General features: G+C 38.9%; 2 protein-coding genes across 2 annotated transcripts; one reads left to right on the plus strand and one right to left on the minus strand.

The window, feature by feature from the left end:
* Positions 1-52: 52 nt before the first annotated feature.
* LOC140929038 (uncharacterized) lies at positions 53-3,241 on the minus strand. Its single transcript, XM_073378864.1, has 2 exons — positions 3,104-3,241; positions 53-1,868 (listed from the first exon to the last, which is right to left on the minus strand). The coding sequence occupies exons 1-2, from the start codon at positions 3,198-3,200 to the stop codon at positions 1,024-1,026; spliced, it is 942 nt and encodes a 313-aa protein (XP_073234965.1). The 5' UTR covers positions 3,201-3,241; the 3' UTR covers positions 53-1,023.
* A 5,480-nt stretch (positions 3,242-8,721) lies between these two features.
* LOC140929039 (NADP-dependent oxidoreductase domain-containing protein 1-like) lies at positions 8,722-27,519 on the plus strand. The gene is made up of 14 exons (XM_073378865.1): positions 8,722-8,814; positions 8,891-8,950; positions 10,282-10,354; positions 11,142-11,247; positions 12,481-12,581; positions 14,085-14,150; positions 15,026-15,071; positions 15,314-15,375; positions 16,607-16,666; positions 18,352-18,421; positions 19,275-19,374; positions 20,147-20,269; positions 25,689-25,814; positions 26,272-27,519. The coding sequence occupies exons 1-14, from the start codon at positions 8,741-8,743 to the stop codon at positions 26,309-26,311; spliced, it is 1,107 nt and encodes a 368-aa protein (XP_073234966.1). The 5' UTR covers positions 8,722-8,740; the 3' UTR covers positions 26,312-27,519.
* The last annotated feature ends 89 nt before the right edge of the window (positions 27,520-27,608 follow it).

Consider the following 27,608-nt stretch of genomic DNA (forward strand, 5'->3'; position numbering starts at 1 on the left):
GTGAAAAGACCGAAGAAATGTTATTGGTTATTATTTTAAGAGAAACATTGAGAAGTGTTCTACTGGTTATTTTATTGTTAGAATGTAAATACAGTGTAAATACAAAGGACAAGTCTATTATGTACCTGAAGTAATTGGGTATAAAATTGATACAATTTTGAAAAGTGCCGCTTAATAAACATTTGTTGGTGGTTTTATTCAAAGCCTTTCAAAATTGTGGGTGGGGGAGGAATGCTTTTGTTTTGTGCTTCACATCCCAACCCCCAGTCGAAATAAAATTCAATAGATAAGAGAAGTAATGAAAACTAGACTCATTTTGTGAAATTATGGAATAGGTTGGCATTTCTAGAAAGAGCAAGTTGAAAAACGTCCACTTACTGAGCCTGTTGGTGCAAACTGCTGAGGAGTTATAAGCACCGGATGTTGTATGGAGTCATCAGAGCAAAACGGTGCTTCCTCCCCACCAATATACACTAACAAGCTGATTTTAACCAAGTGGAGATTTTTCATCTTCCTCTTTCTGATCCGGTTCATGTGCCAACCAATCCCATAATTTCACATAACGTTTCTTTGTGACTTCACAATTCTCTACTCTTACGGAACACATGCTACCACACAAAATCAAATCAGAAATTCTGCTTCAGTTATTAATTGGCATAGGATAAGTAAACTTCCCACCGCGCGTAAAATACTGAAATGTTGAAGTTTCGAGCGCTGGCACTTAGTTCCTCGTTACATCAGTAGTGAAGACTGTCCCTCGATCCCTTAAAAACTCAGAGCAGTGGATGTCGATTGCGTAATTCTTCATGCATCGAGGACTTTGAATTAAAACTAAAATTTATAGACAATTCTGGACACTTGTACATGCAATTTCCTTATAGCGCACCTTTTTTAGTATACGTTACTGCCTATTCAGTGTTCATTCTATGATAATGAGGTTATTTTTTAATTGTAACTAGAAAACCGACCAACAACATTTTAAACGATGGGAAGTATGATAAGTTTGCGTTTTTGGGCCCTAGCCTACAGCGCCGCTTTGCAGCCAGTGGTGGTACAGGTAGCCACTTCACAGCCTTGCTTTTTGGTACAAGCTCTTCGGATCAATAAAAACCCTTTCTCATTTACGCAGTTACGCGAAAATATGGTTTTTGAAACGACCGTGCCGTTAACACGAAGCGCCATGCAACGGCTTGCTTTGGGGCATTTTGTCATGGAGAGCTTTTTGTCGCACTCCTCAGGGGACTTACAGATTGGGCAAGTGGGGCATTCAAATGAGGAATCCTCTGGAGCCTTCTCAGCTGTCACTTTAGGGATCTCGTTTGCGTCTGCTCTGCAACCTGGCTTGTCGCACCATGTTACCAGGTAATGTCTCTTTCCATTGCATTCTCGCATTTTGTCACCAACATGTTTGCAACCTTTGGAGATGAGGTCCAGGAATGGTTTGCTGACGCATTTTCGAGCAAAAATGTTTTTATCCTGTATTGCCATGCAAAATTCGGCCTTAGGGCAAGTGGTGTTGGTCAACGACGCATCGCAAGATTTTAGGGTAGAATTTTGACAAGTTGGACACCAGTAATCACTTGCTGTTTTGCTTACTTTAACTTTGCAGCCTGATTGGGCACACCAAGAAACGTGGTATTTACGCTTGCGACTGCATGCTTTTTCGTTGGAATTGACCTTCTTGCAACCTTTTGTGAAAAGTTCCAGCATTTTTTCGTTGACGCATTTCCGAACAAAAATGTTCTCATCCCACAAAGCCATGCAAAGTTCTGCTTTAGGACAAGTTGTGTCGGTCAAAGATGAATCGCAGGTCTCTTGTGTGGTGTTTTGGCAAGTTGGGCACCAGTAATAGCGCTTCATCGGTTTGCCTAAAACGTAGAATAGTTGTCTTAAGTTAGTAACCACGTAGGTTTTGCTAATCAGCCTTGTTTACATTGTTATATCATGCTGTGTATATAATTACATATCGGATAATTTAACTTAAAGTTGATGTCTCTGTGTTGCAATAATGTAGCCTGCCTCATGCTCTCAGTTAGTCGGGAGGTCACCAGGAAGCAAGCCAAGCGAAAATAAGATGCGATTAATCTGGAGAGGGAAGCGTTGCCTTCTCTCTCCTCATGCTTTTTCTCTCTCATCAGTTTTCAAGATCTCTGCAAATTACCTTGGAGCATCAGTGGAAAAGGATAATGTTAACCCTTTCAATCCCAGAAGTGACCAATGTTAAAATTCACCAAAACTTCTAAATGTCATTTTCTAAAATGCTAAAAAACAAAATAGCGCTTTTAAACCCCAAAAGGATTTATTTGAATGGTCGCACCAAACGTTTTCGCCAACAGACTCAAAAGTTAGAACCACCGCACAAAACTCGTTATGCCGCTGGTAGTTTAAGTGTTAACGTAGAGTGAATTTTTTTTCCTGGCCCCACTTTCTTGCGGTCAACAGGAACATAGGGCTCCGAAATCATGGAAGTCAGGGTATTCTTATAAAAAATGAATAGCATTATCGTCTTTTGGCTGAAAGGCCTTGGCCAGTTTTCGTTATCATGCTTTTAAGTTCACTGCCTAAAACCTCACTTTTTCTTGTAAAAGCTTTTCCTTTTTACGTTTCCGAATTTGAATAAAAGCGGTACAGCAATCGGCAATCATAAAGTGGGAGTAGGAAGACTTGAACTGCTCTTGTTCAGTGGAACTTCGACGTAACGATCCTCTAATTAACGAAGTCATAGGTATAACCAACGATTTTTTTTACCCCAGGAGTACTACTGAGAATATATGGGAAAGAACCTCGATATAAGGAAACCTCGTTATAGCCAAAAAATTGGGCCAGTCCCTTGACCCTTTTTTATACCGAGGTTCCACTGTAAGACCTGTAATGACCACAGTCAGTTCATCCTTAAGAAAGACCGGGCTTTTTTCATTGGAAACGAAAGAACGAGATAGATAAAAAAAAGTTACTTGAATCAAAATTCAAGGCCCACTGAAACAATGCCTGAATTAACAGATTTTCAAGTGATTGTGCATAAAAACGTTAAACTACTTAAAAAATACTACAGTTTTACCCCGTTACTACTTCAGTTTTTATTAAAAGAGAGGTATTTACTTACGTTTTTCTAGACTTCTTTTAGCACTTACTGGTGACGTGCCAGTCCCAAAAATCAACGCCATAGCAGTAATTAGAACGAAGGTGTAGAAAGACGTCATGTTTCAACCTGCCATTAAGAAATTGTAAATAAGTCAGAAATGAAATAATTCGTTACAAAACAACTAAAAACAAGGGAAAGAAAAAAAGAAAGAAAAACACTGTATTTAAAATGACGTCATTAGAAAAATTTTGTAATGCTCTTTACTCTTTATATTCCATTTCGGTTGCTTTGCGAATTTGCACATTTTGGAAGTGACAAATGATTTTAACTTGAAACTGAGGTGCAAAATTAACTGAAAAACCCTGATTAACACAAGTTAACGAGGCCAAATATACCCAAGCTAACGTTTTCTTTTCCTCTTTATGTGTCTCAAAATTCTAACAAGTGCGGTCCTCTGCTAGCCCGCCCCCTAACCCCACCCCGCTTCCCCCCAAGGTTATCGTTATAACGTAGCCATTTTCTTACATAACAATGAAAGCCCTTATTTACCATGCATCTAACCTTAGACGTGTTTCGTCAAAGCGTTTCAGTTTACAGATCTGCCGCTGCAGACAAACGAACCAGGATAACAACAAATTGAATGAATGAATAAATCAATATTTATCCAAATACGCTACTCTGCCGATAAGTGATAATTCATTTTTAAATGTTCCTGGGTTAGTTACCTCTTGAAATAAGAGAATTTGTTATGACGTTAATGGATGAGGATAAATAAGAATGGCTGATAATAAATTTCTGCGATGAGCAACATTCCTAGCCTATTTCGTTAAAAGGGAATTACTTTGAGAGCAAATTGTGCCGTTAGGTAGTTAAATATTTTCTTGGTTATAACATCATCCCTCTCATAAAATACTTTCATCAGAGTATCAAAGATAACTGACGAAAGTGAACCAATTCCTTTCTGAATGACAAGATCTTTAAATAGTCCGAGGCGTTGCGGCTACAAAATGAATGTCACCATCTATGATCATCTATTTCATCTGCAGGAACACACAATGCTACGCTGTTCGTGTCTTTGCTTGGGGGCTCACTGATAGAAAATTCGATGTCTTTAGGGCTTGGATGTCGTCCACAGTTATAGATGCACATACTTCTAATATCGATAAGAACTTGAAATAAGTCGAAACTCTAGTAACGTAAAATTGCGAAAAATTTTAGCGTACGTTTCGGCTTGTTCAAACTAAATAGCCTCTTAGCATGTCTTGCGACTTTTGCTGCAAAACAAAAAACTTCTCCAACGTTTCATCATTCACTTTGAAAAGATCAAAGATTTAATGATGATAGGGGGGAATAACAAACAGTGAGAGCCAATGACAGAAAAGTCAACAAAACTTACTTATGGGATGTCGCTTTCTTTATTCCCCGTCCACGGCGAAAGATATGTCGGCAGTGTGTTTGAACTATTTGAGCAGTGACAGAAAACTTAAAGTTCGTCTTTTTGGAGACTGAAATGAAACGTAATCGCTTATTGGATAAAATCCAGGAACAACTTAAATTGTTTGTAGTAAGTTGACTCGTTTCATCATTCAATAACAAGTTAATTGGGCTAAAAGGTTTAAAAGTCTGGTTTCGTGAGCGACTGCGTGAACAAAAACTGAATTGTTTTAGAGGTAAAACATGAACCGTATAGCCGGATTGTTGCCTATCTCATGGAGTAACAGTGTGTTTCTTTCAAATACTAAGGTCAATTATACATGTTCTTGTAGAATAAATTTCAACTATCCACCTTTCAATAAGTCAGGGATAGGTCTGACCCGTAAGGTCAAAACATAACTTTTTCCCACTGCTACTTACCATATTTGGCTGAAATCGGGGTGACCGTAAGTTATAGGGCTGTCCTTATGTTTGATTTCAGAGTTTTAGGGACAGGAACACCTACAGATCTTTTTTTCCCTTCCTTCGTTTTGCTTGCTTTTTTTTGTTTTTTATTTTTTGTTTTTATCCAAACCCTGGGTTGTCTGTCAATGCCATTTAACTCTTGGTGATAACTCACGGGTGTTAAATGAATGCTGTATCCGCCACTTACGTCTTGTAGAAATTCAATCGTACTCTGTATCTGGTTGACACTAGAAGAAAGAAAATGAATCTGGCGGATATCTCAAGTAGAGATGGTCCCTAGACTGACTGAATCAGCTAGAGAGCCCACCTATCTAATCTAACCTTTTCATTCACTCTGATTCGGAAGGGTTAACCAGCGCTTGTAATGGGAGTATTTGAATACCTTTACCTTTAAGTTGGTCACTTAACCTCATATAGTCGGTAGTTTATAGTAGAGAAGAATTTCAGTGACGTTAATGTTAATCTTGTCAGTATCTTGTCCTTATGGACGATCTCGTTATAGCCGATCTTTTGCCGCTAAACGTCTTTTCAGGAGAGAGAGAGTAATAAAGCAACAACTGACAATAAACAAAACTGTCAAAAACGGGGTACAGTGTAATTGAACTAACCATCGACGATCGTCGATGTAATCAATGCAACTAGACAAACAGATTCAAATATTCCGCAAAAAACTTACGAGAGTCTTTAATAAAGTAAAAGAAAAAATGGCAAGAAAACAGGCTACCGTTCTAGCAGTGTTATATTTAATCAGTCTTTTAGTGTCAGATCAGAGTGGTCTGCACCATGTGACCCACAATTCTAAAGGTACCGTGTTTGATTGCGCTCCGCTTCCACCACTAGTGGATTCTAGGTAGCCTGTTCCAGGACATCGGATAGTTGTTTGGGGCGCGAAGTAAGAGAGAGAAAATATGAAGGAATCTCTTTGCGCTGTCCCCACGATCTGAACGCCTGGAACAGACTAGACTCTAGGAGGCTTAAGCACTAGGAAGCCATTTAACTATCTTCGTTAATTTTCCCTAAAAAATTGATGGGTTTATTTCAACTCGCCTAAAGGTTAATGTCAAATGTAGGTATATTCATCTTGGAGTGGTTTACCGATTCACCAGACACATTCCATTGGGGACTGTAACCGTGGCAGTCGTGCGCTTAGAGTCAGTAACGGCAAAAAATGCAAAAAGATCAGAGTCTGATGCCACAAAGGCAGAGTTTTTTTTGCTTGAACCAACTGATTTGTTTGAAGTCTTTGTTACCGTCGTTGTTGTCGCTACTGAGCGTCCTACTTGGTTCATTCTTATAAACAGCCTACTAGTTGCCTCCTGCCACTTGGAATGGCTTGTATATATGTTCAAGTTCGGTTACATAACGTAAACTAGCCGGAAAATCCAAGCGCTCTTTCGCCTAGGCCCTTGCAATCCCCGGGATGCAATTTCACTCCTGGCCTTTTTTTTTCACAGACTTAAGTTGTGGAAGTTGAGATTGCCACCTCGGTGCTCTCATTTCTTCATAGCTTCATCAGTGTCTAGTCGTTCGTATCATTGCAATCATTTCGTCACTGATATTTAAGAGTTAATGTTTAAAAAACACAGCGAGAAAAAGAGCACTTTGTTTTAACACATTCTGGACTTTGGATTTGCACGTGCACTTATGAGAAGATAATTCTACCCGCCGGAACTTTATAGTTTGGCTCATGTCATGATCTAGAATTTTCTGCATAGCAGGGATTAAGTTAATCAAGCCACATATTACAGAAACGGTTGTTTTCTGAGGCTAAAACTTACATACATACGTATTTATTAACGTTAACATGAGAATTACTTTTTTTCTCCGGATTACAAACCTGCCTCATGCTGAATTTGGTAAATTCTACACTTTTATATGGAAAATGGCTTCTTTCAGACAATTTGGTAAAGCCCATTTAACCCTTTGCCCGTCAGCCAATTTTTTTGGGGGGAAAAATATCGCATTTTGGACCAAATCCTTCTTTTTGAACCATGGCTTAAAAAGCTTTAAAAAGAGATTTTCAACACTCAGGGCCCAGTTGTTCGAAGGCCGATTAGCAAACCCGTGCTTTTGAATTAAAACTCAATAGCGGCCCGGATGCTGTATATACGAGCCAAATTCAAAAATTGAAGGAGATGATTAACTTGAGCAAATTTGTGCAATTTTCAGCTCTTTGCAAGCAATATTAAAGGAAATATCAGCCATCGAATACTGCGAAATTCCTGAGAGTAAAGAGTTAAGGAGCTATACATTCCTTGCAAAATTCTGAGATTTTAAAAGCTATTTTGTCCGAAACCATTCGTTATATCGGGCTCGAATTTTCCGAGATTACTAATATTGCTATGCTTATAAATATTCAGAGATAGTATTTTAATGACCGGTATTTTGATTGCTCTATAAGAAAATGAAAAGCATATGCAAGAGGAAAAACAACGTAAAGAAAGATTCGCCTAATTGTGCATGACCGGACCACCACCGTGAGAAGTTTCGAAGAAGAAGTTTCCGATCAGTTTCCTTTGAACCAAGGTGTTCTACCAGGTTGCTGTTGGCAAAGGTTAACAACAATTGCATTAGCGCTGGGTCGACTAATGTTTGTCCTGTAACAGTAGCTGGAAACCTAGGCCCATGATTTGATGAGCAGCTTTTTTTGTCAACTCATATTAGCAATTTTATGCGGTGTTACCTCTTACCGGCATTTGCATAATGTCAAACGCATTCGCAAGTATTTGTCTCGAGAATCAACGGAAATGCTTGTCCATGCATTTATTATACCTCGTGTTGATTATTGCAGTCTTTTGTATGGGCTGCCCAACTACCAGCTTAACAAATTGCAGAGAGTTTCGAACGCCTCAGCCAGGCTAGTTTGTAATGCGCCTAGGTTTTACCACGTCTCACCCCTTCCGCGTGGTCTGCATTGGCTACCTGCTAAAAAGCCAGGATGCAATTTAAGATACTGCTTATAGCAATTCACAGCCTTTAGCCCTAAATATCTATGGGATTTACTAACATTTAAATCGTCTTTATATAACCTTAGATCTTCAGGTAGTATTTTTACTTTCTATGCCAGCTGTTCGATTGAAGACCACGTTAGGTGACAGAGCTTTTATGGTAGCAGCGCCAACACTCTGGAACTCTCTTCCAAAAGAACTTCGTGTGATTACTGATGTGAACAGTTTTAAGGGCATTTTAAGACTTATCTTTTGAGAACTGTATATTGGTGATCAATTTTATATTCAGTTCGCACTTGCATGCATATATATTCTTTTTTTTTTTTATCTTTATTTTTTATTTTTAAATGCGTTATCTTTTATTTGTTTCTTGTAGAGTAATGCAGATGTAATGCGCAGCTGATCATTTTCATGTTGAGCTGCGCACAATAAGTTCATAAATTATTATTATTATTATTATTATAATTATTATTATTATTATTATTAGAGCTGATTAGAAAATGTCAATAAACTGTCAGTAAAAAAATGTTTTATTAACCATTTGATGTGCATTTCTCAATAAAATGCATCTATTACCTGGTGGCGCCCGAGTGTGTTATTTTTTTATGTGTGTTTTTGTTTTATTTTTGTTTGTTCTGGAATTAACTTGGGATTAACTTGGGTTTTACCAGCCCAAGCGATATCCGTCTATTTGCACGTGCACAGCAATGCGCTCTATTCGCAGGCTGGAAATGTTCATTGGAGGCACTGGGCACTAAGGAACGACAGCGGTATTGTCAAGTAATGTCAGCGGTGTTGCTAGTAAACAAACATGGCGGCCGTAGAGGATGTGACTGCGAACCTTCCTTCGCTCCAGTTTGAAGCTGCCCTAACACACCAGGAGAAGTATACTTTATTTCATAAGACTGCATGCTACTTTCTCAAGACTTTGTTTGAGCTAGTTGTCTTGATTTTTTCGTAGGGAGCTGTTGTACTTGCGAGGGAGAAGTCATGCTTTAACCGTTTCAGCGTGTGCCCAAGCGTAAGTCTCCTTATATCAGCTGAGTTTAGGGCTGGTTTCCATACGATCGCAACGATAGATGCAATCGCTAGGTTCGCTGAAAAACAACGTTAGGCGATCTGGTGCGGCTTGGTGGCTCGGTGGTCACTGATGAGCCACTGAGCCACCGGGCCAGCTATTAAAACATAATAGTCCTTTCTCGTACAGTGTGTTTTGAGACTCTAACCTCTACTGGCGAGCCATCGAGCCGCCGAGCCACAAAAATATATACCTTTCTCGTTCTTTAAGACGCTAACTTCCACTGATGAGCCATCGAGCCACTAAAATATACGCACACTGCACTGTGGCTATATGGCCAGTAACCGGTCAAGGTTTTCAAAACACTACATGACCGGCACTCCTATATATTCTCAGTAAATTTCACAAATCGAAAAAACAAACTAATCTAAGCTATCATATATCGATAAAGAAAAGTCAAGCGATCCTGAAATGCTTTATAGATCTCAATTTTAGTGTTTGGTTCACACTGGGCTCAGAAAACGAAACCATGTTTTGTGACCCTTAGAACTTTTTTCAGGTCGACTTTCAAAACACTAAATGACCGGCAGTCTTATATTTTCATTAAGTTTCACAAATCGAAAAAAAAAGGGATCAGGATCTTGACATATGATAATTTCAGAGTTAATCTGGATTTTTTCGATTTGCGAAGTTAATACTGAAAATATAAAACTGCCGGTCCTTTAGGGTTTTGAAAACCTTGGCCGGCAGTCGACCTTGAAAAAGTTCTAAGTGCCACAAAACATGGTTTCAGTTTCTGAGCTCAGCATAAACCAAACGCTTAACTTGAGATCTATAATGCATTTCAGGATATCTTGACTTTTCTTTATCAAAATATGATAGTTTAGATTAGCTGTTTTTTCCATTTGTGAAATTTACTGAGAATATAGGACTGCCGGTCAGTTAGTTTTCGATAAAAAAAATGAGTGGTTGATGAATGATTTAGTGCATGAATTTTATAGTAAAAGAAAATCTATCCCTGCAGTAAATCTTACCTGCTTGTGTAGTTAATCACAACACATGTTCCTCTTCATCTTGCTTGCTGACTGGGCCAGCCATAATCATAATGGAAGTAAATAAAAACTGAACCAAGGTCACACAGGATTTGTTTGTAAGAAATAATACATGTATATGGAAGCACTGTATGCAAATTAATTATTGACCATTGAGCCAAAAGCATAATACAAACAACATTGCTTGTGCAAAGAAAAGAGGAAAGATTCTGGCTCAGCCCTAACTGTTTATTATTCAAAAGTGCTTCTTTTAACTAAAAAGAATAATATTATTTGTTGCAGGGCATTTTTGGTAGCTGTTTTAAATGATGCAAGACAGAAAATTGTGGAGATTAAGTTTCCAGTAAAAAAGCGGGTAAAGCATCTGCAGTTGTTATATTGTTCCTCTAATTATTGTGCTTATGCAGAAAACATTTGATTTTATATTTTTTTTAATAGGGAATAGCAAATGGTAACATGTCTGATGGCAAGAATATAGAGTTCTTTCTTTTGCCATAGGATGTTTCTTTTTTAACTTGGCTGACATTAGTTTTTGTGTTCTGCATCAATATAAAAGTTATAGTATCTTGGGTGCTTTCCATTTGTCAGAACTAACTGGCCAGACTATTCCTGTTGTATGAGAATTTCACTTTAAATCAATCCTATTCAGGCAGTTCAGTCAAATCCTAAATACAGCAGTCTGCATGAAGGTGATGGTTTTTCAGAGTTAAAATTCTTGGACAACGCCTATTAAATTTTTAAACTGATTTGCCCTGGCTGGCAATGGTCTGGTCAGCAAGTTCTGACAAATGGAAAGTGCCCATAGAAATTATTACATGCAGGTCTCAAATGATCAACAATTCAATTTTTGATAAGTGATTTTTTCTTAATGATACAAACTGTTTTTAAAGAAGAAAAGCACTGTGATGTATATTAACTGAAAAAAAAATAGTTTAACAAAGATAAACCTTGAAATAACATTAACATTGAATATTGCCAAAAGTCATTGGAAATATGGATAATGGAACGGTGCTGAGAGGTTGCAGTGTTAAACAACTGTTGATTATTAAATAATTTCACTTCCTCTACAATGCCAACGCAATGAATTCATGCATCTTCCATTTTTTGCTTGATTCAGAAAGTTAGTTAATGTTTCTTTGTAGTCATCCAAGCTTTTACAAGAGGCACCTAAGAGAGATCCCCTGTTGGTAGGAATCATTGGTTGTGGCCGTTTGGGAAAACAGCTTGCAAATACCCTGCTAACTTTCTGTGAGTAAGCTCAACAACACTCAGGACTTGATTATATCTACACTGTAGAAATTAAAAGTGTACAAAAGTCTATTTACTTGTTTGTTCCTAAAACCTGTGAATACAGCCATCTCTCCTCACACCTTGCTGCTAGGGACGTTTCACAGGAGAGGCATTCTGTGATTTATCCCCAAAAATGCAATCTGTCTGGAAAAGGGTCAGCGGTCAGTGCTAAATGTAATGAATCTTCTCAACAACAGTCATTTGTCATGGAGAACCACTGTATTTGCACGAGGATCACTTCTATACAGCTCCACCTTTCTTAGCTCCTATTGCTGTGGTCCAGAACCTCTTTAGAACCACTAATTTGATAGGCCCTTGTTGGCCTGAAGCTCTATTGTTTCAGAGTTGGGGTTCATTGTTAGTTTTGTTTTGGTTAGGGCTATTTATTGTTTTCTAAACCAATCCTGTGAACCGTTCTTAGAGCTTCCGACCCACCCTTCAGTTGTACCATTTAGAGGTAGCTTGGCCAAGTGTTCAGAGTACTGGACATGCAATCAGGTGGCGGCAAGTTAATTCCTGCTCTGACCTGAACTGAATTTGTTTCTTTTTTGGTATAGTCCTGAGCTCAATTCCTCAGTCTCACTATTATTATACAATTGTTGTTGTTGCTTATGAAAATAAGGTCAACTCAAAAGCCACTGGCATCTGTACAATCATGTAATGCATATACCTATGTGCTCATAGATTCATTACTTTCTTTCTAAACATTGTCTTGGTTAGTTCATAAACCGTGTGGTGCGCGGTACATGTAACAAAAAGTGAGTTGAAATTTGGCCAAAGTGATAATTCTTTACAACATATTCTCATTGAGTATAGAGTTTCGGATAATACCAACTTGAATAGGATTGTGATTTGACTTGATTAATTATTGATTTATGAGATTATTATTAGATGTTAAAGTAGAAGCCTGAACTGGAAGCATGGGGCTCCCTATATATGGGGCCCAGGCTCCCCTCGGTATCAATTTAAGTAGACAGAACATTAGAGAAAAGACGCAAAATAAACTTAGAAATTAACTGTAGTTTGCTTTTCTTATTATATTCAATTCACAGTGGACATACAGCAAATTGCTGTAGCTCAAAATGTCTAAAAGTCATAACTGTTCATAAGTAGGATGGCTAAAAAGTGTGCATATTATTATATTGTTAATACTATGTTCCTCTTGTGCTAGTTTTGCTTTGAACGTTTCAGCTGATGTTCACCCTGAAGAGTTATTTCTGTCAACAAGGAGGCCTGAAACATTGTCCTCCTTACAGGCAAAAGGAGTCCACTGTGGTTTTGATAACATCAAGGTCTGTAGCTATTGTTGAGGGAAATTAGATACCACTTAGTAAGTGAGAGTGAGGTCATTAGTGGGAAATCTCAGACTGAGGCCGTGCGGTCTGATATTTCCCTCTAGTAATCACCAAACGAACAAAGGTTAATGAGTTATAATATTATATGGCCTTTTCATTTTGGACCTGAGCCTGCGATCAATAATTTAAAACCAATAACTGGTCACCAGATAACTTAAAAAAAGCACGTCACGTCAATGAGTCGTACACTTGAGCCCACAATAGAGTCCATTAGGATGTCCATTATCAAGTTCAACACAGATTGTATATGCCTTGGACACCTACATGTACATGTAGCCGTGACTGTAGTAATGCCCGGTCATTACAAAAAAATGATGCCCGCTTAGCAGCCAATCAGAGCACGCGTACTGTTGTAGCCATTAAGTCTGTATTTACATCACTTTGTTTGTTAATCATCAGTAATAGGCGTCTTCCATTAGTTGATCAATGACATGTGATCAGCTTTCGGTAAAAACGAAGACAGTTCCCTTTTGAAAAATTTTGTTAGCACGAGCTGAAAACGCATTATTAAAATTAGGTAGCCTGTCAATTTTCAGCCGTATATCTCAAAAGTAGCGATTGCAACGGCCGCCGAAAATTAGAAGGGTTTGTATGAGAAAAACAACTTTTGCCACCCAGTCACTCTGGGCCTTGAATGGTTTTCCATACAAATCCTTGTAAATTTCGAAATTTTCGAACTGTCATGAAATATTTCCTTAAGCGTCTACGGGCCTCAAATCTCCTTTTACTTTATAACAAGCAATTTGAACCCTTAAATGCGTAAGAGAAAGATTTAACGACAGTTTAAAAATATCAGAATTTACAAGGACTTCTTGGAAAACCACTCAAGCGTGACTGGGTGGCAAGAGTTGTTTTTCTCAGACAAAGCCTTCTTATTTTCGGCGGCCGTTGCAATCGCTACTTTTGAGATATACGGCTGAAAATTTTCAGGTTACCTAAGTTTAATATACTGTTTCAGCTCGTGCTAACAAAATTTTTCAAAAGCGCACCGTTTTCATGTTGATCACGTGATCTACTAATGCGAAAGGCCTATTTAGGCCCTGAAAACCCGTGATAGTTGATGCGGAAATTCAAGCTTAGTACGAGGTTATTTTATTTTAATTTATTTTTATCGATAAACTTTGTAGTGTGAAAGTATTAGGGTGTGTCCTGTTGATCATATTCCGGAATAAGAATTTGAAAGTTTTATGCAAGTCTCGTGCCGTGATTGTTAGACCGCTTGAACGGTACATACTTGTACATTGCCTTATATCTATATATATTTCAAGCAAATTTCTAGATATTGCAATGCAATGAACGCCAAAATAAGTGATTACTAGAGTTTATTTCATTTATTCTTATTTCGGGATAGGGTCAATCGAACAAACCCCATAAGATCTTCAAGACCTTTAAATCTAATACAATGTAGCATAGATTTGTCATTACATGGACCTTTTTCAGGTGTGCAATGCGGTACACATCCTTTTTATCTGCTGTCTGCCCTCACAGTTACCAACAGTAGCCAAGGTATGTTCCAATTACTATTTATCGCCCTGAAAGAAGGCATTCGCAGACGTTTAGTTTTAGAGCCAGTGGCTTTACTTTAGAAAGAGAATAATACATAGTGTTAAGCGTTTTGATGTCACTCAAGCAGGTTGAACTATTAAACTAGAACGGTTAATGAAGATTTCCTGTTTATTATTCCGGGAAAAAGCTAATCTAGTTAAACTTAAAGTTTAAAGTTAAAGTGAAGAAGATGGAGTAACATTAAATTAAACATAAAAGTAGAATGGAATGAAAGGGAATTAAAGCAGATTTTTTCATTGTTGCTTTCTGTAAATGCTCGTACAAGTTTGTTGATACCATTCGCTGTAAAGTACCAGTCTGGAAATAGCCTGTTCACAGACCCTCTATTTTCTCGTCAAAGTCCGTCGAGCAAGCGTGATTAAAAATAAAAGCCGCGGGCGATTTATTGACCGCCTGTGCAAGGGGGTAGTGATGGGGGAAAAAGAAAATATTTTACTTTCTCGCGCGCTCCCGGATGTTTTCGAAAAGAACAAAAACAAAAATAAAACAACGTCTGTGTACAGCCTAGTTTGGAAAAGGACTGAATTGTTTCTTTTTTGGTAAGCAGTGACAGTTACAAAAAAGAAGCAGAAAAAAAAGGAAAAAGAAATGTGACATAGAATATCAAAAACCATACAACACACCCATCTCTTGGGCGTTTTGATACACCCTTTTTTAAAACGCACATTCAAAACAGGTGCAGCTCTCTGGACTGCAAAGGTCGCTTGCCTCTAAACTGTAAAATAAGTCTAGTATCTCGGCTTACCAGTACCTCAAGGCTCTACTGTGGGGTGACATTTAGTGTAATAGTTTCGTTTTTTTCTTTTTCCCCCTAGGAAATCAAGGGACACTTAACCTGTCCAGTATATGTTTTAGTTGGAGGTTTGTGCATTGATTTTCCAACTTAATTGCACAAGGTTAGCAGTGAAGCTATTCCATTAACTATTTTTTTTATCTGCGAGGCTTCATATTATGATCTAAATTAATTTAGTAATTTTAAATACCCAAATACACTTTAAAGACAGTGGCAAAAAATAAATCGAGGCTTTAAACATTCCGCATTCTTTCACTGAACAGTTCTTACTGACTTGAAGTCAATCTTATTACTCGTATTTATAAACCAGGGACTCCGCTATCGAGAATCCGTCAGTTACTCGAATACGACCAGATCATTAAACCTGAATTTGTATCCTTTACAAGCATCATCATGTTGTTCCTTTTTCTTAACCCTTTAAGCCTCATTAGTGACCAACATCAATTTTCCCCTAACAACATCAATGCATTATCAAGAGAAAAAGGTGTGAGAATTAATAAAATGATCACCAAAGGAAAAATGATTTGATCTTTTATCAAATTCTTCTAACTAATTCTTTAAGGAAATGTATGGAGATCACTATGGAGAATTTGCATTTTGATATTGGGACTTAAAGGGTTGAAGGGGTTATGTCAATAGGATATTGCTGTTTTAGGTCAATATTGTGCTGAAGTTATTACTTAGTGCCGTTACCCATACACAAAATGCCCTTGTACAGTACAGTTATAAAGCAGTTAAAAAGATCTCTACTTTCCCCTGCCCCAAGAGTCTGCGCGGACTACTTTTCACTACCCGCAGCGTCCGTACGGACGTACGGTGACGTCATAACCAAATTTTCTTACCCATGGTGCTCTGCTGGCGCGGGAGCTCCGCTGTTAAACAAAGTTTATCTACGAGCAATAACCATGATAATAACTTTGCCGTCTGTAGCCCGGACGAGTTTAAACTCTTTCAATGCCTAAATTTATTGTTATTAAAATGACAAAACTTGGCTTTTGTTTTAGGAATTCAATTGATGCGAAGACACGTTCTATCTTTTTAAAAAGATTGCAAAGAGCGTGGTGTAGTTGTTTTTAGGGCCTCTTAACATGAGCCCGTTTACTGGGATGAATTTCGCCTTGGGTTCATTTGAGAACTTTCAGCCCGGTTTCCGAGATGAGAAAAGGCCAAAGATCCAGGGGACGAGTTCTGGCGCCAAATTCGAGAAACAAAGCAAAAATGACGAAACATAGAAATTTTAACTTTCGCGCCGTTCATAGCTTCGGCAACTGTTAGAGCTGGATCACTGCTGTTAAATGGGATGCTTATGATGTGGAAAATACGGCAGGCAATGCAAGACGATGCCATCCGGACCTCCAGAATTCATCCCACTTTCATCCCGAGAGTTAAGTCGAGATCTCGGAAACCGGGCTCATGTGAAGAGGCCTTAAAGTGCCAATAGACCGCAAAGATAATTCATTGTGATTGTCAACTAAGGTACTCAGCAAGATAGTTTCACTACTAAATTGTCGCGCAAATTTCGAGTTAAGAAGTACAGTGAGGTTTAACATTTTTTTTATCATAGTGCTTGTATAAATTGTCATTTGCCTTAACTACATTTAAGTCTTGGAAAATCCCAGACCCAGCAGACAAGTCTGGTAACGACTGGAATATTGGTAAAGAAGTGAGTGAAATCCTCAGTTATCTGATATTTAATACACTAAAGCCAGTCGAGACAGGCAGTGTGGGGACGCTTCATGATGTCTCCCTTTTTTAGTCGGGCCTAGGGCCTAGACCGGGGATAGTAGACAGGCTCCGTAGAACCTCTTATTTCATTGGTTCTCCATAACACGCAGCTCCATTGTTTAGGGACAGAGTCATTGCTATATTGTCTGTTGTTTTCACAGCCAGTCCTGTGAGGCCTTGTAAAGACCTAGACCGACTTTTACTCGCCGTTCACTCGTATCCGTTTTTGTTTGAAAAAGGAGATTTTTTTCCACCGGTTTGGCTTACCGTCCACACGTATTCGGTGAAAGCGGTCACCGAAAACGCATCTTTTAAAAAACTCTCTCTCTAGAGTGAAGATTTTTGAGAGCGCCGTTTTGCTGTACTCGTGTGGGTGGAAGAAAACGGTGGTTTATGGAAACGATTACGTCGCGGTGTTAGATCCAGCTCAGATACCAGCTGAGTAAATGCTCATGCTTCCGTCAAAAATGGTACTGTTTTCACACACTATTGCGTTTTCGTACGGATGCGGATTGTTTTTTTTTTTTTGAAAACGTTATCTCCGTTTTTAGGGAAACAAAAACGAATACGTGGGATCACGGCCGATAATTTATCACGAGACTCAATTTTACAGTGACGAAAAAAATGCCCGTCCATCATATTCAATAAAATAATTAGCAATTAATGAATGCGGCTTTCCTAGGATTTGAAGAATTAAGCAGATCGAGGAGGGTGTTATCCACCTCGGCCTTTGACCTCGGTGGATAACACCCTCCGAGATCTGCTTTATTCTTCATATCCTACGAAAGCCGAATTCATTAATTGCTTTATTATTCATTCAAAATAATTCCTAGTTTAATAACATAGCTAAAACATGCTTACCTGCATTGATGTTAAGTTTATCTTCGATAGTGTACGGTGAGATTTGCCCAGCTCCGTAAATATTCTCCAAATAGCAGATGTCGCCCTCCGAGTTGTCTTCTTGCTGTTTTTATGTTTTTAGCCATTATTTCGCCTAGTTCCAGCTGTAGTTCTTACTCTTGAAACGAGTGAAGTGTCCGCCATTTTAGTTTTCACAACAAAAACAACTCAACCTCGTTCCCAGGTCTTCTCGGTTAACGGTGCATTAACCTGTAGGGGGCTGCATTTTTGACGTCATTTTCTCGTTAAACACAAAATTCTTCCAAATTTGGTCATCATTAACTGGTTATGGTGAATTTTGCGTGTGCTTTTAGCCAATCAGAATTGGGGAAATATTTTGAATTAATAATAACGTTACTTAATGAATTCTAAAGCGTATTCGGCACCAATTTTAAGCGCTTCCTTAATTTCGACTCTATATTTCGACTGAACAACTTATATCCTATAGCCTCTTGTCCTTCTCCATTGGACACTAACAATTTGATAGGCTGAGAAAACAGCCGACTCTTCGCGCCGCCACCGGTGGTTTGCCCGCAAAATGACTTTTAAGAACATGCCTTGAGTAGTGGCACCTCACTGATCATGTATAGAATTTCTGCGTTCGTTTTTCTAACGTCATTTCGCTGGAAAACCACCTGTGGCGTCGGGAAGTGTCGGCTCTTCTCTCAGGCTAACAAACTGAAAGTCTTGACTGCCTTTTGATCTTAGAGTTTTTTGTCCTAGATAAACGAAATCCTTCGCGAAGATCCTTTGAGTTGTGACGTCACATGTCCGCTTAACCTGAACAAAGAAAGTAAGTTGCCAAGAATTATTTACAGTTGATTTTATAATTTAGCAATTGTTTCGTTTTTCATTACGCTTATTATCTCACAGCGGCGACGGCAACGAAAACGTAAAAAGAACGGATCAATTTAGGTTTCTGGGAAACTGCCAACCTACCCCTCCCCTAAGCCATCATTTTGCCCTACATGAGAAGTAAGTGTTAATGTTAGCTTAGGGGAGGGGTAGGTGGGCAGTTTCCCAAAAACCAAAATTGATGCAAAAGAGCAATAGTTTGAGGCCCCGTTTATACGGGTCCGGACAAATTTTTGAATGGACAAAACCTTGCGCGGATCCGCCTTTGGTTACTGTTGGTTGACCGATTAAACAATTATGCGATCTAATGCGTCGCCTTTCGGGCAACGTTCGTTCTAACCTAGCATTAGGTAATATTTACCGGATTTGTAACACGTTTGCATGGCGATTTGATCAATAATGGCCTAGATGTTATCTGGAACTACACAATAGTACTTGGTTATTCACCCCCGAGCTAGCCAATCGGCATGCGCGAAAAGTACTCATATGCCTCCTCAGTACCTGTGCTAACATAGTGGGTGGTTCTCTCCAAAATGTTCTTTAATTGGTATAGGTTTTAATGGAGCCAAAACCATTTGTGGAATTGCACAGATTTAGTCATCAAACTGGAGAGCAGTTACGACTAATAGTTATTTCGAGCAACAATAATTTCCAGTCTGTCCCCTTTGAATCACTTGCGTAGTACAATACTAACTGGCGTCTTTAGTCTAGCGCGCTTAGCGCAGGCCTCAAAACATTTTATTTATCTCTTGCTTAGTACTGAAGCCAGGTCAATAATTTCTTTTTGACAGCTGCTGTTGTGCAAACGGGAGAGGAATGGGCCGAGCTGGCAGTGCTTACTTTCCTTAACATGTGTACTGACAAAGAACTGGGCAAAGGGGAAGCAGTAAGGTACACTTTCACTACCGCAATAAGTTAAGTTAATGGGCGGAAACAAGGAGGAATCCTAGCGCTCGCTGCGCCTGCGTTCTAGCAGACTCTATAACCAAACAAAACGTCAGCTACGCAGGCCGTTACTTCTACTTCCGACCGTGACAATCTGGTTTTGACATGATCGTCAGCGATGGAGTCATATAGCGGACTCGGAAGAAAATGGAAACTTGCTGACTCTGCTGACTCCGATTTCGCCAAGTTTATCATGGCAATCAGGGCCGACTGATTTTTGATTCTTCCTCATCGTGTTTTCTCTCGTCAAACTGGTTCGTTCGAGTGCAAGCATTAATTTATTGATAAACTGATGGTCGTGACCGATCCTACTGTAAGAAGCGCATGGTTATTAGGCCTTGTGGGAAACTATATCCTAGCAAAATGCCGCGCATGCTGAACAAAGTTCTTACTCGATTGATGCCAATCTCGTCCCCAGAGCCTGTGTTACCATTATCCAGCGGAACGGATAACATAAGTTATCCTTGGTGCTGACTAAAAGGATCGCAGCCTCTGAGAACGAGATTGAATTGATGCAGTCTTTTTCGCGTAGGCCAAAATCTAGCAAGCGAAAGAAAGGCTCTGCTGGCAGGGTCTACCACAAGTACAAGTAAAAGTAATTCATTATTATTTTATTCATAGCTTAGGGTTATGTTCACCATCTGAACGATCGTAGCGATCGTAACGATGACAACCAGGCAAAGTGATGACAAAACGAACTTGTTTTTTTTTCCCACAGCTTGTGTAACACGATTATGTTCGGCGTGGGTCCTGCTGATGATCCTCGTGATGGTATATTGCTAGATGAAGTAATCCAAGAAGAGAGAAAATTAGCAGTATCAACTGATCCCGTGGATAAACAGTAAGACATCTCTCTACCTCTAAAGCAGACGCAATTGGCTGAGGGTTATTTATGCTGTATCATAAGTGCAGTTACAATATCTTTACCTTGTTAGCGGTCTGGTTGGTTAATCACTCGGACATAAAGTATCCTGGGTGACAGAGACTTTCCATGCGTGGTTTCCGGTTTCGGTCAGTTCTTGATATCGCAGCTTTGGCTTTCGGTCGAAGATGTGCCAGCGTAAAGCCGACGCTGAGACATTCTGCTGCGCACGAGAGGTACCCAAGGTATGAAATAGAAAGAAACGGAAAAACTGCTTACCCTTCCCAGTTTTCGGCAAAGTTAGTGGTCAAACGTGAGTACAAAAGCGACGGTCCATCTATACATGTGTAAGTTTTCCGTCCCAAAATTTCTGAAAAAAATGCATTTGCCAATTGCTAACTTGGTAGCTCTTTCATATGAAATGAAAATCGCTTGTTCAAGCTCCCAAATTTTAACGAGAGCGTTTCGCACGCTCAATATGTCGGTGCATACATCTGCTCCAGCTATGTTTTTTTCCGCTTGGGTCCTCTTATTCCCATGAAATTAGGAAGCTTGATCAATGACGACGGCGACGCAAACGGTCGCTGCCAGTTTTAAAACAGTTAGAAAATTTTTGACCTGTTGTTGAGTGTTCCCGTTAAAAAGAAATAAAATAGCAGTCTAGGGCCTTTCTATGCTAATCTCTCTCCCTAACCATGAAAAATCACACTACTACAATGACCCTCCAAAATTCCAAAACAATTAAGTACATGAACTAGCGAACTGTCTTTCTCAACTGATACATCAATAACAGGTGACCCTAGCCCTTTCCATGACTTTTAACGTAAATTCAAATTGGGCTTCAACGAAGCACTTTTAAAGTGCAATTTCGCCTTATAGTAGTCTCGATCTTTTTAAAAACATGTGTGAAAGATCATGGAGATAGCTGTAGCCGATTTCTAGAAAGAAGGATTTGATACGTGTGTATCGAAGTGCTCTTGTTAGCGGTTTTGTAAACATTTTGGTACAACTGTGAAAGGTTTGAGCCCAGGAGTCATTATTTTCATAAGCAGGTTGAGTATGATCGTCCGGGTGAACCGTAGTCGTGAATAGGACTGTTGTTGTTGACAGTGATTGACGTTTCGACAACCTGTGCGGTAGTCATCTTCAGAGTCAAAGTGATTTGTATCTCGTCATTTGATGGTAATTAAATTCTGGTTGTTGACCTGATGGTCAATAAAGTCGCGATGTTATTGGTCGTCTGTCAGTTAAGCCGTGATGTTATTGTCTATGTAGACTCGTAATGTGATTGGTGCGTTTCGATCCGTCTGTTGTCACAGTTAAACAGTCGTTTATTGTTAGTCAAATTTTAGTTTTAAATCTTTCAAAATAGGATCCGAGTGAGCATCAAAAGTTGATTTAGAAATAATTCTGACGACTCGCTTTTGTTTTTGTTTTGCACTTTTATCACGCGTTTTTGTACACTTCTTTGCTGTTGTTTCACGATTTCTTGTTTTATGGGAGACGTCAACGCAAGACAACAATTTTCTATTTTTTTTTGTCTGAACTTATATACAGTCCTTAAGAACCAGCTCCAGAAAAATTCCGCAACACTTGACAAGTTGAATGAAACAGAATGAGAGTTATGAAGTTTGGGGCAGAGCGAATTCAATTTTCAAGTGACGTTTTCGCTGCCGTTGCCGTCGTGGTTGCTTAAGCACCTTTGCTATTACCTATGGACTGTCGGACAAATGAATTATGACAAACGCCGCGGGTGCGGATTATACAGGTTACATTTTCTTCTTTTCAGGAGAGTTATATTAGGTTCAGAGTCCCGTCGATACCTGCACTTTTCTAATTATCCGTTTTCGCCATTTGCCATTTGCACGATTACTATTACCGGGTTTTGCCTCCTTTATTTATTGAGCAGCATCAAAATAGAAGCGCTTTATTTGAAAGAGACAGAATGTAGGAAAAAGCCAATGTAGTGAAAAGGATGTGTCATTTGATACCAAGGGACTTGGTTGATAGTTCAAATAGAGTTTAAAAGTTAAAATATTAAAATTAGGCTTATTCCATTGTTCTCCATTGTTATAAAAAAAAGGTAACACTGATTTATGCTCTCTCACCATGAGTCTGAACTGGTAAAGTAAAGTTACATTTTATACTCACGCAATGCTAGTCAATAAAAATCTATCTTTTTGAATCGTTTCTTTTCAATAGCGACAGAAACAGAGCCGAAAACGTTACTGGCCTTGCATTAGAAAGAAACTTCCTCGGAAAATGACTTAAATAATCATCCAAGTGTCTTGCAAATACAAATGGCGAGTAGTTCACAACCAATGATCGAGTCCAATCCAGTCAACCAAGCACAAGTTAGAAAGGCTCTGGAGTCACTTAATACGAGGAAAACATCAGGACATGACAATATGCCAGCCAGAGTACTGAAATATGGAGCGGAAAAACTTGCTATACCACTGGCGAATCTTTACAATTCATGTATTACAAACCGACAATGGCCAAACAACTGGAAAAGGGGGGAATGGACGCCCGTCTTTAAGAAAGAGGATCCACAAGATTGTCGGAACTATCGACCAATAACTGTCCTTCCAGTGGTTAGTAAGGTGTTCGAGCAGCTACTTAGCGACCAGATTTCTAAGCAAGTCGACAGCCGTCTGGATCCCCGAATTACGGCATATCGTAAACGCCACAGTTGTGAAACAACATTGATAAGTCTTATTGAAGCGTGGAAATCAGCACGCGATAACCAGCAAATTGTTAAAATCTTATCTACCGACTTGAGTAAGGCTTTTGATTCGCTTCATCCGTCCTTAATGATCAGCAAATTAAAAGCGTATGGTTTTAATGATGAACTATGTGATCTACTTCGATCTTACCTGTGTAATCGACTGAACCGAGTGAAACTGGGAGCTTTCAGAAGTGAATGGAAGCGTACAGATAGGGGTTGTCCACAAGGATCGGCCCTTGGCCCATTGTTATGGAACATCTTTCAAAACGATCTGACATATGTAATAACTTCCCATCTCTCTATATACGCGGATGACCATCAAATGTATGAAACAGCGGGGAACCTGAAAATGGCTGACACCAATCTTATGAGGAATGCCAATAGGGCCTCCGAATGGTACGCTAGCAATCTGCTACAAGGAAACCTGAGCAAATATCAAACTATGACTTTAAAGCATAACAAGACAGAAAGTAACACTCCATTACACTTTCAAGGAAACACCATCGAATCTTCTGACTGTCTTAAATTGCTAGGGGTCACCATAGATGAACAGTTGAACTTTAACTCTCACATTAATGAAATATGTAAGAAGGCGAGTCAACGGGTAGGTGTAATGTTAAGGCTTAAAAAACTTGTCCCTACCAATGCTAAATTAACTCTGTATAAATCAGCCATATTGCCTTACTTAACCTATTGCCACCTGACTTGGCATTTCTGTAGTGCCACCGACAAAAGAAAGCTTGAACGGGTCCAAGAAAGAGCACTGCGCGCAGTTTTCCTAGATAAGCAATCAAGCTACCAAGCATTGCTGGACAAAAGTGACCTAACGACTCTTCAAGAACAGAAGACTGCAAGATATTGCTATCCTTATGTATAAGGTGAAACACAAACTATGCCCCATCAAAATATCCGAGCTATTTCACGCGCATTGCTCATCCTACAACTTGAGGACGGCAGAGTTCGCCATTCCCAGATTTAGGACCAATAAATATGGTAAACACTCGCTCACCTACCTGGGACCAAAGTTGTGGAATAAGCTACCAAGCGAAATCAGAACTCTCCCATCATTATTTAGTTTCAAAAATTGTATTCGTAAATTTGATCTAGGTGTAATGATAGACGACAATTGCTCCAATTGCATCCTTTGTAATTCTTAATCTTTTTAAATCAATTATTTCATTAGTTGATAGTTGGTAGGTTTTTAACTATATTATATTGTTAGGTAACTATATTATATTGTTAGGTGTCCCCAATTAGTAGAGGGGTTCTTAACCCCATCGGCTAGACATTCCAAGACACATTAATAAAGTTTATGTATGTATGTATGTATGTATTAGGTTTTAAAATGCTCTACTGATCGATCAGAAGGGCGGAAAGTTTCTCATTTTTCAGTTCCATGTCTTTGTCTTCTGCTGTCACTTGCAACCTCATGATTTGTTTGATTCTGATTCTGCTAATTTGAATTCAGCTTATGGTTCTATATAACCTCTTGTTTTTTCGTCTAAATCAGCAGCTTGCGTGATGTCCTCCCATATTTTTTTCCATCTGATTCTTGTTCCATCGAATTGCTAGCAATAAAGAAAGTCATTCTCGCCTGTATCAAGTAAACTATGAAGTCTTCTTTTCTTGTTTTGAGTCAAGATTGATGATGATAAGCACTTCTTTCCATGTAAGTTTAACTGACTCGAGGGGGAGAAGAAAAGGAAGAAAAATGAATAAAATTTGAAATTTCGTCTGGATTTATTGTTATTCCATCGGCCATAGTTTTACCGCTGAAAGATGTGAATTTAACGAAGTTCATCTTCTAGAACTGTTGGCTGTTTAGCTGCCCCCAAAACTGGGGAATTACTGTGGACTTAATGAAAAAAAAAGTCGCTACAGCTGGAAAGAATCTAAGGCTTCTTCCAGACGATCCGGATATTTTTGAAACCGCAATCGGCCTTCCGTCCACACGAAACCAGTAAATCCTGACACCGAAACTGCACTCAAGAGCGGTTTGAGGCCTCGTCCACACGGATCTGGATAGAAAATATACGGTTTCAAAACTGTCCTGATTCGTGTGAACATGACCTAAACTTCCCAACCTTTCCCTATATGATAATAAAATAATATAGCAGTTATATAATATAATATAAGTGCTATATATGTTTTGGTCGACACTGGTACAATGTATGTATGCTGTCAACCGAAATATTTCATCCGGGGAAACCCTGTGGACGCGTATTTTACACAGCAAAGCACTTTAAAGTAGTCTCTGTGCAGGGGAGACTTGTTTATGCGGGCAGTTTTAGTTTTACTTGCCTGAGGGAAACTTCACGATGTATTTTACTGACTTAAAATGAGTTACTGGCGTAATCCAAAGAAGCCTATTTAGTCACCCTTCCTGCTCCCTCCCCCTCCCCCTTCCGCTATGAGGTTAAAGGCTAACAAGTATAGACAGTCAGTTCAAATGATTCCATACACGTGGTGACTTTGAACAAAGTCTGCAGTTATGTGAAATATATCCTTTGTATTCAACTGAAAGTAAGTTAAGGACAGATCGTCCGGACAACTCGGCCTGCTTACACATATAAACCAAGAGGCAGATGAAGAGACAATTATTAACTTGAATTGCTCCACTCTCTGCGGTCTAAAAAAGAAAGGATTTTATCATGGTATTTTCTGCTTCAGGTATTTCCCGCATTTCGATCTCGCCAAGCCTCCAGTTATCCAGAGCAAATTAGGAGAACGTTTCATGGATTGTTATGGGAGTCTCAGAAGACTGTTTATTAAGAGATACAGAGCCGTGTTTGACAAGTAAGATAGACGTAATTATTAACCTTCTCACTGACACAACGAGGTTTGTCTTTCCTAGTTTCTACCAATCGGGCTTTGAAAGGCCACAAGGCAAGGTGAAAGACGTCGAGTTAAACCTACATACATGATGATGATGCCGTGTTCGGAGACCACTTTATTTTTAAGCTGCTAGGGCTGAGATGTGACCAGAACCTCACTGCTTCTCACGACATGATTGGGCAATCTTGTATAACCAACTAGCTAACTAACCTGATAAATAAATGCATCACAATCGAATTTTACCGACGCAATGGAACTCACTCTAGATTTGTAACCCAAATAATCTAGTTTAACCCCGTTGTTTTGACACCTTAGTTCAAAGACTATGTAAAAGATTTTTCACGGCGAAGTGGTGTCTTGTTTTGAACGAGTGAACTCCTAAAAAAGCATTCACCCTCTATATTGTGTCTTTTTTCAGATTTCAGTACTGGAAAGGGGTTCCAACAAGTATGCCTTAGTCAGGAAAAAGTTAAGTTGTGTAGATAAACATCATTTGTTCCAAAATGTCTTCTGTTTGCAGTAGTTCACTTAAACTTCATCGGAGAAAAGGAAATACTAACTATCGATCGTTTCACTTCCATGATATTTGTCTGTCTTTAAAAATTAATGAAGAAGAGATTGGCTGTACTCGCAGAATGCTTGCTAATTGAAGAAACGTGTGAGCAAAAGTTGTCGAAAATAGGCGAGACAATACTTGCACCTGTTGCTAACTGCATATGGGCATCCACTCTGCTACTTTTTGCTAACTGTATGTGTTTAAGATGTTTTGGGGTCAAGAGGTGCTTGGTATTGACTTCATTCTCGCCGGTGCGAAATTTTATTCATTTTAACTGTATTTATGACCGTGTTAATATATTTTCGATTTTCAACCTTTCTTGACGCTGGTTTGTTCATTGGCATGTAAATCGTAAATAAAATATCTTCCGTTTCATGTTTAGGTGATGTTGAATACCTTTGTCATTTGAACTAAAACATGAAATGTCAATAAATGCCGTCAAGTGAATTGTGTTAGATATTTAGTAACTGGGAAAGTGTAAAAATTGGCTGTTGTTCGAGACATGTTTAGGGAGGGGGATAGGAAACATGTGGAGTACGTCTGAGGAAAGAATTGAGAAGAGGTTTGTTTTTCTTTTCAAATTCTTGCACGGACAGTCCCTTACTGTGAAGCAGACCCTTTTTTACAAGGTGACCCGCTTGATGTGTTTAATGCTAATGGCTTAAAAACTGATACATAATTATGTTTTTCCTTTTGCGTCGCCCGAACAAGGTCTTAACACGTAACGAAAAGAAATTTCACCTAGTTTACGTAAGTCAATTCCTCTTGCTGTGGTTCAGTTGAAAAGGAAGAATTAAAGAAAAAGAAAAAAAAAATCTGAAAGAAAAGAATAATTCAAATCGCCAAAATTTTTCCGTTATGTAAACATATAATCAAACTTTAATAAGCTATTTTGTATTCTGCGAAGCAGTGTGAAAATGACCTTCATTAAATTGTGGACTCTTAAGAACCGTTTAAAGCTTCTGACAATTTACCTTTTCATGGATTCATTTTTATACCTCTGGTCTATTTCTTTCATGTAGCAACTTAAAGAGATAAATCCTTGTATGCCCTTTTGCCTGTTGTACCTGTTCACCGACATTTGAAATGACGGGTGCCTTGTAAGGAGTCTGTGTTTCAAATTCTTCATAATCTGTATTGTTGGAAATGTGTTCCGAATAGAACTGTCCTTTTTTAGGTTACTGTTAAACGTTTTTCAA

The sequence above is a fragment of the Porites lutea genome, chromosome 2, assembly GCF_958299795.1.
Source record: "Porites lutea chromosome 2, jaPorLute2.1, whole genome shotgun sequence".
NCBI lineage: Eukaryota > Metazoa > Cnidaria > Anthozoa > Scleractinia > Poritidae > Porites > Porites lutea.